The 15,521-nt window shown below is 39.9% G+C and overlaps 1 protein-coding gene across 3 annotated transcripts in view; it reads right to left on the reverse strand.

Moving 5' to 3' along the window:
• Nucleotides 1-15,521, reverse strand: part of ndst3 (N-deacetylase/N-sulfotransferase (heparan glucosaminyl) 3) — a 53,732-nt gene that overhangs the window by 14,691 nt on the left and 23,520 nt on the right. For 2 of the 3 annotated variants that reach the window (XM_086156794.1, XM_086156795.1), the window contains exon 6: nt 9,301-9,429. The exons of the other annotated variant lie outside the window; for it this stretch is intronic. In XM_086156794.1, coding sequence (XP_086012920.1) covers nt 9,301-9,429 — 129 coding nt within the window. The remainder of the gene's footprint in view (nt 1-9,300; nt 9,430-15,521) is intronic. 3 annotated transcript variants of the gene reach the window in all.

Consider the following 15,521-nt stretch of genomic DNA (forward strand, 5'->3'; position numbering starts at 1 on the left):
ACCCTGCGCCACAGTGCAATCCCTGGAAATGTAATCTTAACATTTAATATAGGTGAAGAAGAAGAAAACACTTATGGGAAGTGTAGGGGAGATTTCAAGGAGTGTGCTGGCCCAGATTATCTGCCAACAGCTTAGTACATTTATAGGATGATCACATAGACAAGCTTAGATGTTTTTTCAGGTAAATATACACACCCAGGCACTCAACTACACACATACTTTTGTTGTGACTGGAGAGAAATATGAAACATGAAGAGTCTGGATGAAACTTAGACAAGCCATTAGGACATGAAGTGTTTGGTAAATGTGTCTTTTCTCACGAGATTGTTGTCTGGCCATTGAATGACATGCACTATAGGGGACCATTGATGCTCCCCCTTAACTCTGAAGGTTGCTGGAGATACACTGTGTCAGATTTGATGGATCAGCATCCAGCAACCTGAAAAGTGATTCAGAATACAGATGTAGCCACTTTTCTCTCTTCTTGTGAAAGGGGCCTCAATACAAATGGAAAAAACAGGGGGAGCGAGGGTATTCACAGAAGACACTTTATTGCAATTGTTTTTTGGGAACAATGCATGCCAGGGCTATTGTGTACATCTTTGTCAGCCATGAAAGCTTTTAATTAATCTAAACTTGACAACATTGTTCCAGAACACCTGATTTTTAATATATTGGTTGGTGATGAAGTTAAAACAAGAATGACTGAAGGCATAACACACACATTCAACACAGAATAACAGAAACAGCCAGCCAATTTGTATTAGCGTTTCTCTCTTCCAGATAATTAATGTGCAATTCAGTATCCAAATTCCAACATGTCTTCCATTTTGACGCCTGACTGAAGAACTCTTAAGTAAATCTACTGCAGTATTTAATAAGATAAGATATTGTTTTGTGAGCCCAACAAGGGGGAAATTCACATGAGATTGTATCTCATAATTAAAATCTATTGACATTTACAATTAAAAGGGGATATTGTTTATGGATAATTGCTGTCAATTATTTTAAAGACCATTGCCAGTCTATTTGTGCGTCTTGTGTTGAACAGGCTGGTTTGCCAAAAATTAATGATTTAGTATGAGTTGGTATCATAGATCAATGTCTATATATTAATATCTCTAAGGGAGGGCAGGTTGTTGCATGTTTATTCTGTGTAGGTCAGTGAAAGTGAGAGCTTGTTTATTGTTTATCATGGAGAGAGCCATATGACCAAAAGGTTAGAAGAGATTGTGATTGGATACTAAAACTGAAGTTTGGAGAAAAATGGAAGAGGAAAAGGTGGAGCAGATAATAAAAAAAAGTACATTGAATAAACCTATGCAGGTTAGTGTGAAATTTGTAAAATCAAAATAATAATAATAAAAATAATAAAAAATAATAAAATAATAAAAAACGCAGATGAACAGAAATTTAATCTCCTCACATAGTGCAAGCCTGATTTGGATTGGCTCACTGTGGCCAAGAATTCAATTAAGAGAAGCGTATAACCCTTTCTTTGCAGCATCTAGTGCCATGTCTCATTCCCCGAAAATTGGATTGCACTAATAATGCCTTTACTATGGATTGCACTCCCATTTGTGCCTTTAATAAAGAATACTCTGCTAATACTCTAACATCAGAATATGGCTCAAATCTTACTTTAAACTGCAGATGAAGAAAAGTGAAAACCTGAGAGACATAGATTTAACACCACAGCCACCTTGCTTTAATTTCTACCCCTTGTGTTCGCATATCCTAGCTCTGCTTCATTTCTTCCATTTTCCCATCTTTAATGTCTTGCCATCTCACTCTCATTTGTTCCAAAAAAGAAACTTCATATTTTGCTCCCTTTTTCCAATCTCATGTTGACCTAGATGATCTGATTAAGCAAGTGAGTACAACATGCAGTGATGCTGTTCAAAATGACTAGCCGAGTCTATATATGTATCCATGCCCACACAAACAGGAACTCATGCAAGCGCATTAACTGACAGACACAGAGCCACACACACATACACACACACACACACACACACACACACACACACACACACACACACACACACACACACACACACATACACACACACCCACACACATAAAACTTTCAAGATTAAGGGGACAGCCATGTATTTGAGTTTATGACTTGTAACCGCCTCTTACATGATGTATTTGGAGCAATTACTTCTTTGCACAAGCCATTCAGTAGGATATCCATCAATCAGTTCTATCTATATCTATATCTATATCTATATCTATATCTATATCTATATCTATATCTATATCTATATCTATATCTATGTCCTTTTGTCCTTCAGTCTGTCCATCTGTCTGGCGATCTGTTTATTTGTCTGTCTGTCTAAATATCTGGTGAGTCCCCTTCCATGTGAATCTTTACCAGCCTTTTTCCAATTACAGACCCATTCGTTCCACATAAGTTTCTTCTTTATTGAATTGTTATTACGACTAAAAAGAAAGCTCAACACCCTCGCTTGCAGTTTTGTTGACGCTCCCTTAGTTTCATTTTCCCCTTTCTTGCTTTTCTATCCTGTCCAATGCTCTCTTGTTTTCCGACAGTTAATTTAGGTATTGCAGTCTATTCAGTAGATGAAGCTATATATCATTTACAAATTATTTAATTTCAATTTACAGGTATGGCTGTGAAGAAGATCTATTGCTTTTTTTCTCCAGTTTGATGTAATTCAATGCTTTACTCACACTTTGTATGTAAAGCATTGTGCTACTGTATGTGCACTATAAGAATGTACTATTGTAGTATTGTTTACTTGTGTTTTTGACTGTTTTTATACTTGTTTGCTTGTTTGAATGTGGTCTATGTCAAGGCAATCAGTACCATTATAAGGCTCCATGAAAAGATATGGAATAATTGGAAAATAGGCCAAATAATACTTGAAAAAAGTCATTTAACATAAGACAGTAATTTGAAAAGACTATGAGATGAAGTTATATAGAAGGCCACAAGAACCTATGACAGAAGACGGGAGAATTTGGGGTTTAACATTGGAGAAAAGAGGGCTGGGAGGGAGATTGATCTGATATTTGGTGTTTGGCTAATGAGCTTAGTGGTAGAGCTAAGCTCCAAATGTCAACCCGAATATATGTTTCCAGCTCTGCTTATGTCAGCGAGATGCACATTTATAGAAGCCTGCATTGGCACTTGCATGCTGCCAGACAAACATGTGCATTGATGTGTGTTTGTATGTGGATCACTTCCTCTCTGTATGTGTCTGGATTCTCAAGTGACACAAGATGCCGTGACCTGAAAATTAAATCTCAATCTGTCTGACACCTTCAAACGACTCTCCCTGTTTCTCATCCTTTGCTCTCCCTCTCTCCCTTTCTCTTTTCCTCTGCTATTTTGTAGTCAATCTGGCAATGTGTTGGGGAATGAATTGTACCCTATTGGCTTTTGGAAGAGTCTAGGTCGCCTGATTGATTGTCAAGCTTAAGTGAGACAGAGAGTTCAGTGATTGCTTATGTGGCCTGGAATGATGCAAAAATACACCAAAGTATGTGTTCATGTGTAGGCATCCAGCATGCTAGTTGTAATCAATGGTAAACTGACAATACATGTTAAATATGATTACAAACCATGGAATTAGAATTGGCATTGATGCCAATGCATGGATCATCAAACAATAGAAACCCCCAGGGGGAATGCACAACACTATTGATTGCACATGCAAAGTGCCTGGTATAATGAAAGCTTTTGTATCTGCAAATGGAAACATAACAAGGAGAGGCTCGAGCAAATTGTCAGTCTCTGCGCTGGTTAATGTGTCTGGATGTATAGCATGGCAGATAAGTCATGTAAAAGGCCTCTTCAGTCTGAGAAAACACAAGAGAGTTACATTTGTTCTTACAATAAATAAGAACAAGTGAGTGAGAAAGACAAACAAAAGATGGATGGGAAAGAGGGAGAAATGTAATTAGCTACTGTTTTGTTCTATGCTGTAGCTATATGTGTGTGTGGGGGGGGGGGGGTCATAATCACAGGCAAATGAAATGAGCTCTAGGAATAGTATCATGTCATTACCTCAAGTAGTTAAAAGAAATATTATAACAACAATGGAAATTGAAATTTCATTTCAGAATAGCAAAAGTGAGGGTTTGGCAAAGAGGAAACATGTTCAGATTAGCTCTAGATATGCTGGAGATGGGATTTGGCATTTCTTTGTATTTCTGTTAATCTTAAGTATTTTTATTTAGTTGCTATCACATTATAATCTGCTACCTAGAAGACAAATTCTATTATTGACATTAATATTTGCAAAATATATTGTGAAAGCTTTTAAGGGTAGCTATGATGTCACATCTGATTGACTGTAGTTATGTTGAATAAATATATAAAAGCAGCAGAAAACGAGGTGAAAAGATTAGAAACTTTCTTCATTGGAATTAGTTATTAGAGCTGACATTAGGAAGGTAAATTGTTTATATTGGGGGTACAGAGGTAGAGCAATCATCTTTGGAACCAAACATCCCTGGTTTGATTCCAAGCTCCTCCTAGTGTGTTGAAGTGTTTTTGAGCAAGACACTAATCCCCCTAACTGCTCCCCTGGCACTGGTGGAAGGCATGCTTACTGCTCATGGTTCATCCATGATGGGTTAATTGCAGAGGACGAATCTTCCCATGGGGATTAAAAAAGGATGAATTATTATTATATGCTTAAAAGCATTGAACTGACCTTTACTGAAAGTGCATGTGGCACAAAAACATGAGTTTTTAAAGAAATTAGGTTCAGCCATCTTGTGCCACACTGTAATGGAATCTTTGATCACCATAGTAAATACATGCATTAGAAAGAAAGATATGATTTTACAGAAATAAATGAAAAAGCTTTCCTCCTTAAAATGGATTGGCAAAAGGGAATGTATTCATATTATCAAACTACTTTACTTTGACAAAACATCATTTAGTTTTGCTTTAATATTGCAATCAGTAAACTGTTCCCCTTTATGTTTATCATTACAAATCAGTGGGTGAACTACTTTGAAGATGCTTTGCTACAAGCAACAAGGGATGCAGCAATTGAAGATCCGTTGATGGAACTGTGCACAAAAAAAGAGAAGGCTGAGCCAAGCTGAGAACCTCTTGTAAATCCTCAGCAAGTATCTCAATCACATGTGTATCGCCCCTTAACCTGTACATTGCTCCTGAGTGGAGTTGCAAAGGCTTTGCGAGCCTTCGACTGCAGAGGAGTTTTGGTTGTGACTTCTTAACGATCCCAGCCACCCAGAGCTCGTCTCGGCTACCGATCTTCTGCAAAAAGGAGCACACTGAAGTTGAGGGGAAACCTCAAGACCCAACCTTGATGGGGAATAAGAATGTGTACCATCCTTTGGCTCTGGCCTCATAAATCTGGTTCTGGTTCTTGGTCTTCTTAAGCTGGTTTCTCTTCCCAGGGCACTGCTCATGCAGCTAAGATGATGGCTTTTGTACTTCAGGAGAGAAGGATCACGTCTAGCTAAGCTTAGCTACAACCACCGCCCGCGGGATAACCTAACCTCTTGAGGTCCACCTGTAGCGGCTAGTCAGACACTCCCCTTTCGCACATAGTTGCTGCACATCGTAGCTCTCCATACTTGTGTTTCTTGCTATGTCTGCGAAAAAAAAAAAAAAAATTCTCTCTCCTGATGAACTATGTCACAATGAAAGAAATCTAGAGCTGTTAAAGGAGGGTCTTGAATGTAGTTTCTTACAAGCTACTTCCAATAACAACACAGTACCCTTGAGGACATAACTAGAGCTTACCGTGGCTTGTCATCCCCAAAGAAAGGCGCAGATGGCAAAGGTTTGAGACACGCAATTGCGGGTGCCAGGTAGCCCTGCTAGCCAGAAGAAAGAAGGACGCTCATAAGTCACCTCTCCCAAGCCCCACCTCCCTTCCTGACCAACACCAGATCCATCATAAACAAAATGAGTGACCTGGAGCTTCAGTCAGCGGCAAAACAACTTTGTCCAAGACTGTGATCGCAATTACAGAAACATGGCTCTCCCCCTGGAGAGCTAGCTGTGCAGTTAGGAGGATGCCCCGCTATTACCAGAATCGGAACAGGGACTCCGGTAAGAGCAATGGAGGAGGACTGCTTATCTATGTCAACAATAACTGGTGTTCAGATGGCCGTGTTATAGAGTTACTGTTTCCGCCATCTTGAATTTCTCTGCATATTATGTGGCTCTTTTGCCCTACCACGCGAGCTAACAGTGATAGCTATCACAGCTGTTTGCATAGCCTTGGATATAGAACACTAGCATAACATGCCTGGCACAACTCCACAGCACATTACAAAGCTACAGAAGGCTGAACCGGATGGACGTTACTGCACGATTTTAATTAAACCTTCCAAAGACAGTTTTTTATCTGTTTGTGTGCCACCATGGAGAAAAATGTGTACTGTAGCATCAAACAGGTGCACAGAGCAGTCCCCCAGCCTCATATGCAATTATTGGACAACCTCGTCCAAGCCTTTTTCCCCCTCAGAAAGAGATCAGAAACCCCTCACAAAATATATCAAAACCTCTCCAGAACAAGCCATTTGATTGCTTTTAGACCACTGACTGGTCACTGTAGGTGAGTGAACATGTAGAGGAGTACAAGCATTCCTTCTGTCCTACAACTCTTTCTGCAATGAAAGTGTCACTGCTGCCAGCTATTTTCAAACAAAAACCCTGGATGGTGAGTGACGTGGACTTCCTCATTATAGCCTTGACTCTGGAACTTGGTTCAGTTTGCAATCCCTGTGAGAACAAGTACCTCCAGACATGCAGTCAAGATGTATTTCAGGGTGTACAGACTTGCTCCGCACTGACTGCAGGATGAATCCTTCTCCTCCTCCTCCCAAATCTTCAAATTATTTGGGGTGGATTTATCATTTTGATACAATTATTTTGGCGGTCTTGCTCCAACTCTTGGTACTGTGGTGCCGTAGGCACCGCGACACAGTGTGCCAATGATTTCTTGGACTGTCCAGCATATTTCTGCCTCCTTCACCGCTTCCTGAGGTTTCCATTTCCTGCTGCACTTGATGGTAATACATGCATGATGTATTTTCTCAACCTTGAACAGCAGCAGTGTACAGGCTACCCTTGCTTTAGTGGCCTTGGATTCTTTCACAACTGAAGCAAATGGTAAAGGGTGCTTTGAAGACCTGCTGTAGAGGTTGACTGAACTCAAAGATGTGGGGACACCCAGCCATTTCCAGAGGAACCTGCTACACACTCTCTGCATTACTTCCAACTTGGTTAATGGAAAGTCATAAAACAAGAATGGCCGCTGGATTTTATAATACCGTACTGGGAGCACCAAGCCTTGAACCATCCCAGAGCCATTCTCTTTAACCGGGCATTCAGTTGAGCTGTGGTCTCTCTACAGTTCCCACTGTCCTTCAAGGTGCTGTTGCATTCTTCCCTAGACATCAGATGTCTTGCTCTTGGATGGTTGGTATTTCAGGCCCCTGGATGTTGAAAATGTATTCAGACAATTTCCCCTTCAAGAAGCACAGGCTCTTGGATTTCCCAGGTTTGAACTGCATACCTGCCCAGGTGGCCATCTTTTCCGAAGAGCTCAGAACCCAACTTGAATGGATGAGGTCATTACAGTGACATCATCCATGAAGACCCTTCAGGCTTGATGTCTTGTCCCGTCATCTGCCAATGGCCTTCAGGACTGTGTTCCTCTTGCCTTGAGTAGCAGGTTCATGGCGACAAACAGGGTGACTGAAATAGTGAATGCTGCCATGATGCCTTCTTCAAGCCTCTACTATTTGATGGCAAAATATCAAACACTTAACTGCATCCTCAGCGAGTCTATGTGCGAGATCACAAGTTTAATGACCTCAAATGGCACTTAATACTCCAAGGCCTTGCGGATTAGCTGGTGTGGTACATTTGGCAAGGCTTTGGGAAGATCTAGCCAGACACTGAGAGCATGCCGTTGCTCCTTTGATGATCTGGTGAATTGCTGTTGTATGTTCTAGGCAACCTGGGACTCCTCCTTTCTTGGCTCTTATGTCGACAAAGCTGTTGGTGAGTAGGTAAGTGGTAAAGCTACTGGTGATTGACCAGAAAAATTTCCCTCCACCTCTAGTAAGGCGATCTCTCTGAGCTGGTCAAAGCCCAATGAGTTTGGCCCTTTGGAAAGAAAGCAGTCCTTGACAAGTGTCCACCAGCCGGGGTTCCTGCTTCTTCTTCCAGAGTGTGCACAGAAGTGCAGCCAATCTCTTCAGCAACAGTGAACAGTTCTTGTAGATCTTGTAAGAAGTGCCTGGGAGCTGAACCTGCATGAGCCCGTGTCACTACTGAGTTCACCTCCTCAAATGTGAAGCCTGACATGCGAAAAGGGAGGCTTGGATCCAGTGCAGGAAGTGGGAAAGGACATTCTCCTAATGGAAGGTCTCTGTTGCAGTCTTAGCTGCTTCTACACTGTACTCCACCTCCTCCCAGGAACATGTCAGTCTTTCACTCTTTGAAGAAAGGAAACAGTGGATATATTGAAAGGATGATACAATGAAATCAGAAGAGCAAAATGGTGGAGCTAGTGAGCAGTTTTACAGTGTGTTGGTGGGGTAAACGGTTGCTGATTCTGTAATGACGCTAGTTTCTGACAGATCCTGTTGTTCTGCACTCACCTATTTGGCACATTGTTGCTTACTGCCATTCCATAACCATGTGTGCGTGTGTGCGTGCGTGTGTGTGTGTGTGTGTGTGTGTGTGTGTGTGTGCATATGTAAAAGTGAAAGAACAATGTTTTGGATAATACCTGTGGATTTCTATTTTTAAGTGTGAGTATATGAGACCGTTCGATCGGTTGTGTGTGTTGCTTAATTCAAAGCAGAATAAAGTTAAACTGACATCCTCAGCAGGTGTAAGTGAGAAGAGTGAGAAAAGGAGGCTGTGTGTGTGTGTACGTGTGTGTGTGTGTGTGTGTGTGTGTGTGTGTGTGTGTGTGTGTGTGTGTGTGTGTGTGTATGTGTGTGTGTGTGTGTGTGTGTGTGTGTGTATCCACCCCTTGTGGTGAGACCTAATTTAAAGTGGGAGGCGAACACAGCACCACCGTGAGAAGCAGGCGCTGGTGGGTAAAGAGAGAAACAATGAAAAGAATGAGTGTGAGAGAGAGAGAGAGAGAGAGAATGCAGAGGGGGGGTAAGTAGTTACCTTAACAGACAGTGTGGCAAACAGAGGCAGTCCTCTCAAGTGCAGAAGTCAAAAAGAAAGCAACAGTCTTCTTTGTTTCTCACACTATTCATTTGCATAAGTCTGTGTGTGTATGTATTTGTATGCTTTCTCTGACTCACTGGGTTTAGTAGCACAGTGAGAAACAGCTCTCCCCCACGAATGCTTTTGTCCAGTTCCTTAGGGCCACCAGGATATTCCTTATAGTAAATGGTGTGGGTAAACAGGCCACATGTCTGACGAGGCAGCACCTACAAATACAGACAAGCAATAAATAGAGTAATAATGTTTTACTTTGAACAGTATGGTGGGGAGCAAACCATAAAAAGCAAAGCAAACAAAAAACATCACTAACAAAATGCATTACTGTGGTTAATTGTTGAATTATATAATGACAAAGTAATATTGCCTTGATGTAACAGACAGAGAAATAGAGTTGATTTCAATTATTCATCACGCTAAAGCATTGCTCATCAGTCCTTGTGAGATTGTGGTAGCAGAAACTTTGTGGAATCTCGGCTGGTTGCCAAGCAACTGCCCCCAGCTATGAAATAATTGACCAGGTAGTCCCATTAAACAATAATATTTTTAGATTTTTATTGAAGTATGTTTTATTTGATACAGTTGATGGATATAAGTGTTAATCATTGAGAAAGTGGAGCTTATTGTGTTTAGACATTTTGTGTTTATAGCTATTACTAAAATCACAGACACTGTTAGGAGTTAAATCTTAGTCAACTTTCTTAGGAATTAATACTGTTGGCTCAGACAGGTTAATTCAAGTGCTAATCTTACAAAGCATTCAGCAATTTTACCTTTTCTGCATTTAGTTTTTAATTCAAGTATGAAAAACATTTCAAATCAATCGAAACAGCTTTTTCATTGATATGTTTTAGACACATCGTATTCACATATATTCTGAGGCATTGTGTCATGGATCATATAAAAATATTTACAAGCAGAGCAATGAAAAAAACACATTCTTTCGACAGTATCATCAAGAATACTATTGAATTCTCCACCCTATAAAATATTTTCCTGCTGCTATTTGGAAAGTTCTTTCTTAAGAATAGACAAACTATCTAACTTCCTCAGACGACAGAATATCTGCATTGATTGAGACTTTGATGAGAATAGCTACATCTGCACTGAGGTTAGTTAGTTCCATAGCCAAATCAGTAGGATCCCTCCCACATTAAGCCCCGGTCCACCTTTTCCTGCTGAATTGTGTATGTCTCAAGTAAAAAGGGCAAATTTAGTTCGCCTTTTTCGGGCAACAAATGCCACAAATAAATGCTTTCTTATTTCTGTCCCCTCCCACATCCTACAAGAGCTCATTCTAAACAGCATAGAGAGGAGACAGAAAAGAGAACACCAATGAGAACTCAGCAATAAACAGCAAGAGGAAAAATTCAAGAGTGGAACAAAATCATGTTACCTTAAATACCTTGCAGTTGCGCCTTTTATTGATTACCTTAGAAGTCTAATGGGACTTTTGAAACAGTCTTTTGTCTTCTCATCCAAAAGGTCAAAATGTATTAGTCTGGTCATTGATAAATTTAATGAATATATCTGTGTCACTAAAGTAAAAAGTAACTTTAACTGACATATCGAAAGTCTAATATAAAAAGTCATTAATGTTCTCCAAGGTGTTAAGATGTGCTTCCAAAAACAGAAGAAGCACTCAACTCAGAACCATGCACTGTACTGTCTCCTTCACATTCCTATGCACAGTGGTTATGGCATTCGCACATCCTGATATGGAAATGCTCCTGCTTCTGCAGATTTAAATGAAGAAAGAAGGTCTTATTACTTTCAGAAACATCCCATTCCATGACAGAAACAGGAGTTTGCAGTATGTGCTCACTTGACATTAATTTATCAGGAGAATCATTATTAACCCTTGTGTTGCCTTGCGGGTCAAAAGTGACCCACTATCATGTTTACTTGTAGAAAAAACACCTTAACCTATTTTTTTCCAACTTGAAATTTTATGATTTTTCCTCAAGAGACCCCATAATTAGAAAAAGTGATACTTCTTTTTTGTTTATGCTTCCATGTGGGCTGTAAACCACTAGGGTACAAAGATTGCATTATGGGTCATTTTTGACCCATAGGACGAGGGGAGTAAACACAATGTTAAGATCGCACGAAAGTTAATAGGTACAGGACTCTGATTCCCTGAACCCACAGCACTGGGTGTGGCTACTAAAACAAAAGGGGGGTGCTGCACCATATCACCGGCACCGAGCACAATACAAGCAGTGTCCCCCTACTCTGGAGCAGCCCATGCTGCAAGATCTGGCATAACACCATATAGGTTTGGGACAGCGATTCTAAAATCAAGAATGCTTGTCTTCTCAAACCTCGAATCCCTGCAAACGAAGTTCAACGTTCGGAAGCCACTGACAAACTTTCCAAACCTTCTCATTTCATTTTCCAACATTATTGGGTACAAACAGCGGGACAGTGGGAGATGTAGTGATCTGGTAGAAGAAACCAACAGAAGCAACACCCTTACAAACACGTTGTTAGTGACCACACCATTAGCTATTTGCTAACGTACACAGGCATTGCTTTTCAGAAAGGCTGCCTCTGCTTTCCAATTTTGTGATGTGTATGTGAGGTTGTCCTAGGGACAATTGTCCTAGGAACCAAACATTCCTGGTTCAATTCCCAGCTCTTCCACGTGTGTTGAAGTGCTGTTGAGCAAGATGCTGAACCCCTAACTGCTCCCCTGGCGCTGATAGATGGCAGCCAACTGCACATAGTTCATTCATGATGGGTTAAATGCAGAGAAGGAATCTCCCCACGAGGGACTAATAAAGTAAAGATTATTAAATTATGTCCTGACTGTGAGCAGCATTTCTTCAACTGACACTGTGCTATCTGGCAGTGGTGTCTGCACTCCTTTTTAGAACGACAGCCAACCGTTAGCCAGCATTGCAAGGCATGTGCCTGGGCACACCTGCTGACTCCACAATCAATCAATAACTAAAGAAAAAATAAATGATCATGTATCTTGGACGGATAAAGAGCAAAAACTAGTAACCCCAGAAATACACATTCAACCTCATCCCGCAAGAAAAAGATGAAAAGAGAGGAAGGTCTTTATTATGCACTCCATATGGAACACTGCTGTGTGAAATGGGAGTAGAGGCTGGAAGGGCAGATATTGGTTTATCTATAAAACACTGCAAACTCATTCACACTAGTACGCAGGCACAAGAGTGAGAAAGAGAGAGAGAGAGGAAGGCCACCAGAGCCAGCGACACTCAGCACTATTTCACCAAACCAATTATCCACAGAGCTGTAGCTCAAACTGATATAGCACACTTTAAAAATACACACACGCACACAGGATTTGTGCGTGCGAGCACACACACACATAAACACACACGCACACTTCTACACACGCAAACGCGCACAAACACACACACAATCCCATATCTCACTCTGATTTGTTCTGATACTGTGGGTCCAGTGGGCGGCTCTCAGTCTGCTCACAGAGACACACAAATGCCAGTTTTTCAGCCTTAAGACAACTTCCTGTCCTTCCTTGAGCAAACATCGAAGAAGTGGAGTAAGAGGCAAAGTGGAAAAAAAGAAAAATCGGCAGAGATTTCAAGAAAAAAAGGAGGCGAGAAAAATTTGCAAGGTAGAGGTATTTTCTTGCAATATCGCAGGGTAACTTTGTTTACACAAACAAATCACAAAAAGGCTACTTACAATATTCATTTCTCTCAGTGGAGCTTGCAGTGTCTCAAAGATAGAAATAGGTCACTTCATAGTTCTTTACTCAGACATTAAATGTAATATAGTTTTTAAATTCCAAAAAGGTAATGTCTTTTTGGTAGCCTTTCTTCAATTTTCCAAACAATCTTCATCAGCAGACATGAAATTATTTCCATCTATCTATCTATCTATCTATCTATCTATCTATCTATCTATCTATCTATCTATCTATCTATCTATCTATCTATCTATCTATCTGTCTATCTGTCTGTCTGTCTGTCTGTCTGTCTGTCTGTCTGTCTGTCTGTCTGTCTGTCTGTCTGTCTGTCTGTCTATCTATCTACCTATCTATCTATCTATCTATCTATCTATCTATCTATCTATCTATCTATCTATCTATCTATGTCTCATATGATTAAGACATGGTATCCCATTTTTGTGTAAATACCAGGCTACAATTCTTTTCAATTGGATTGAATTCAACTAAACTGAAATAAATTGAATTGAATATTCCTTTAATTGTCCCACAGTGGGAAAATTTCAAGAAACAAGGGGGAAGAGGAGGGGAAAAAGGCCACTCCCAAACTCGGCTCCTGTAGGCACATAAGCACCTCAGGACAAAACTAATATGAGAAGACATTACATGATAAAAAGACATTACAACAGTACCGGCAGACTTGAATGTATGTGAGGGGGAAGGATGTGGGGTGGGAAGGTGTCACAGCACAGACACTGGAGGCCATGCATGCTTCCCAACAGAGGCGCTTGCACTGGCCTCCGTATGCTGCCGTGCAACAAGGAGAAGGAGAGGGGGTGGGAGCCCTAAAGACATTTTGTTTTTGCTCAAATTTTGTGAGCCTACATATCCAAATACAAAGTCTAGTGTTATGAAATGTCAATTCCTGTAATTTTTACTTAAAGTTTGTTGGTATACTTAATGACTATTATCAGAACGTTGTATGACTCAAACCACCTCACAATATAACACTTGGAACCTGTCGCTCAGATCATAATGACTGTTTTATGGTTTATCATTATAAATAGTCAATCATGAATTGTCATATTGTCAGCCCTCTATTGTGTCAAAGGTTCCTGGTGCCATGACAGGCTCTCAAAAAAGAAAAGCAAAATCTCTAGAAATGACTAGGAGACTGACATAGCCGTCTGTTCAAATTGTTTTCTAAAGAGACAAATAAAGTGAAAAACATGGACTGGTAATTTTGGTGTCAGATGTGATTGGTTTCTTTGTTGATGAGGGAGCAGTTGTGCACAGAGACAGAGTTTTATAGACAAGTAAATGCAGAGACAAACGCAAGACAACTTGTTTTGGTCAAATAAATGACATTAGCTGAATTTTTACTTTGCTGAAAAAATGTAGGATTAAATATTTATTGGAGCATGGAAATGTGAAAATGCCTACATTAATATAAATACTTGCCCAAAGTTTAAGTATACATGGTTGTTCACAGAATAAAAATACACACACACGCACACACACACACACACACGCACACACACACACACACACACACACACACACACACACACACACACACACACACACACACATAGGCACTTAAAAAGCCTGACCTCTTTAGCCACATGGATAGTCATTACATATTGAATTATTTCAGGGCTGATTACCATTTGGTGGAATGTGGTCAAAGAATTCACATAAGCCACCATGTATGGTCATACACAGGATCCGTTATTTTCTGTTTTCAGTTAAAGAAAAGGGTATTTGAACAAGAATATTTCATATTATTGTAGAATTTTAAATTATTATACTTTATCTTTAAAAGCAGAATTATCTTAAAAAAGTCTGGTAGCAAAGTATCATCCCTAATCAGATTAACTATCTCACCAATTTGAAATAATGACACTTTTTATCATTAAAAAATGTGCGATTCATTTTTGTGGTTGAAAATGAAAAATGAAATTGAATAGTACGGTCAAAGACATTGAATTGCATTGAAAATCTTGGATTTATATTTTGTAAGATACAAAGACTTCCCGCATCAATCTGTAGTCAATTTTACCTTTGTTTTGTTAAATATCTAAACAGAATTTAAGGTAGGTCATATTTAAAATAGCTGTAAAATGTGTATAATGAAGTTAACTACATCCTGCATCCTGTCTTTTATCTCCATTAAGACCACGGCCTGCATAATACCCGACAGCAACAGCAGGTGACAAGAGCACATGTAGCGCTGAAGGAGAATTTTGGTGAGGTGATTAGGTGGGATAAAGTGCAGTTCCCTCTCTCTCTAGGTAACATTTCCAGCTGGATCATGGGATTGAATGGTAGAATGTGAAAAACTCACATTTCCTATCAACGGGCAATTTTGTACATGGTGTCATTATATGTCATTAAATGTTTTATATTTTTCTGAAGACCCCATTAAACCCACTCAGTGATACCTGGAGGAAATCATGGTGAAAGTATATGAAATCAAAGGAACATGAAATAATAATCAAGATGCCTTCTTATAAAATGAGTCACTTTTTCAAACTCAGTGTGACAAAGAAGGACGTTTAGTTATACATATGTCAGATAAAATAGTTTTTTTTTAACTTTTAAGTAAATAGAAGGCAGAGAGCGCATATG

Source organism: Fistularia commersonii, chromosome 12 (assembly GCF_037954325.1).
Source record: "Fistularia commersonii isolate RoL2024-O1a breed Wild chromosome 12, RoL_Fcom_v1.0, whole genome shotgun sequence".
In the NCBI taxonomy this organism is placed as follows: domain Eukaryota; kingdom Metazoa; phylum Chordata; class Actinopteri; order Syngnathiformes; family Fistulariidae; genus Fistularia; species Fistularia commersonii.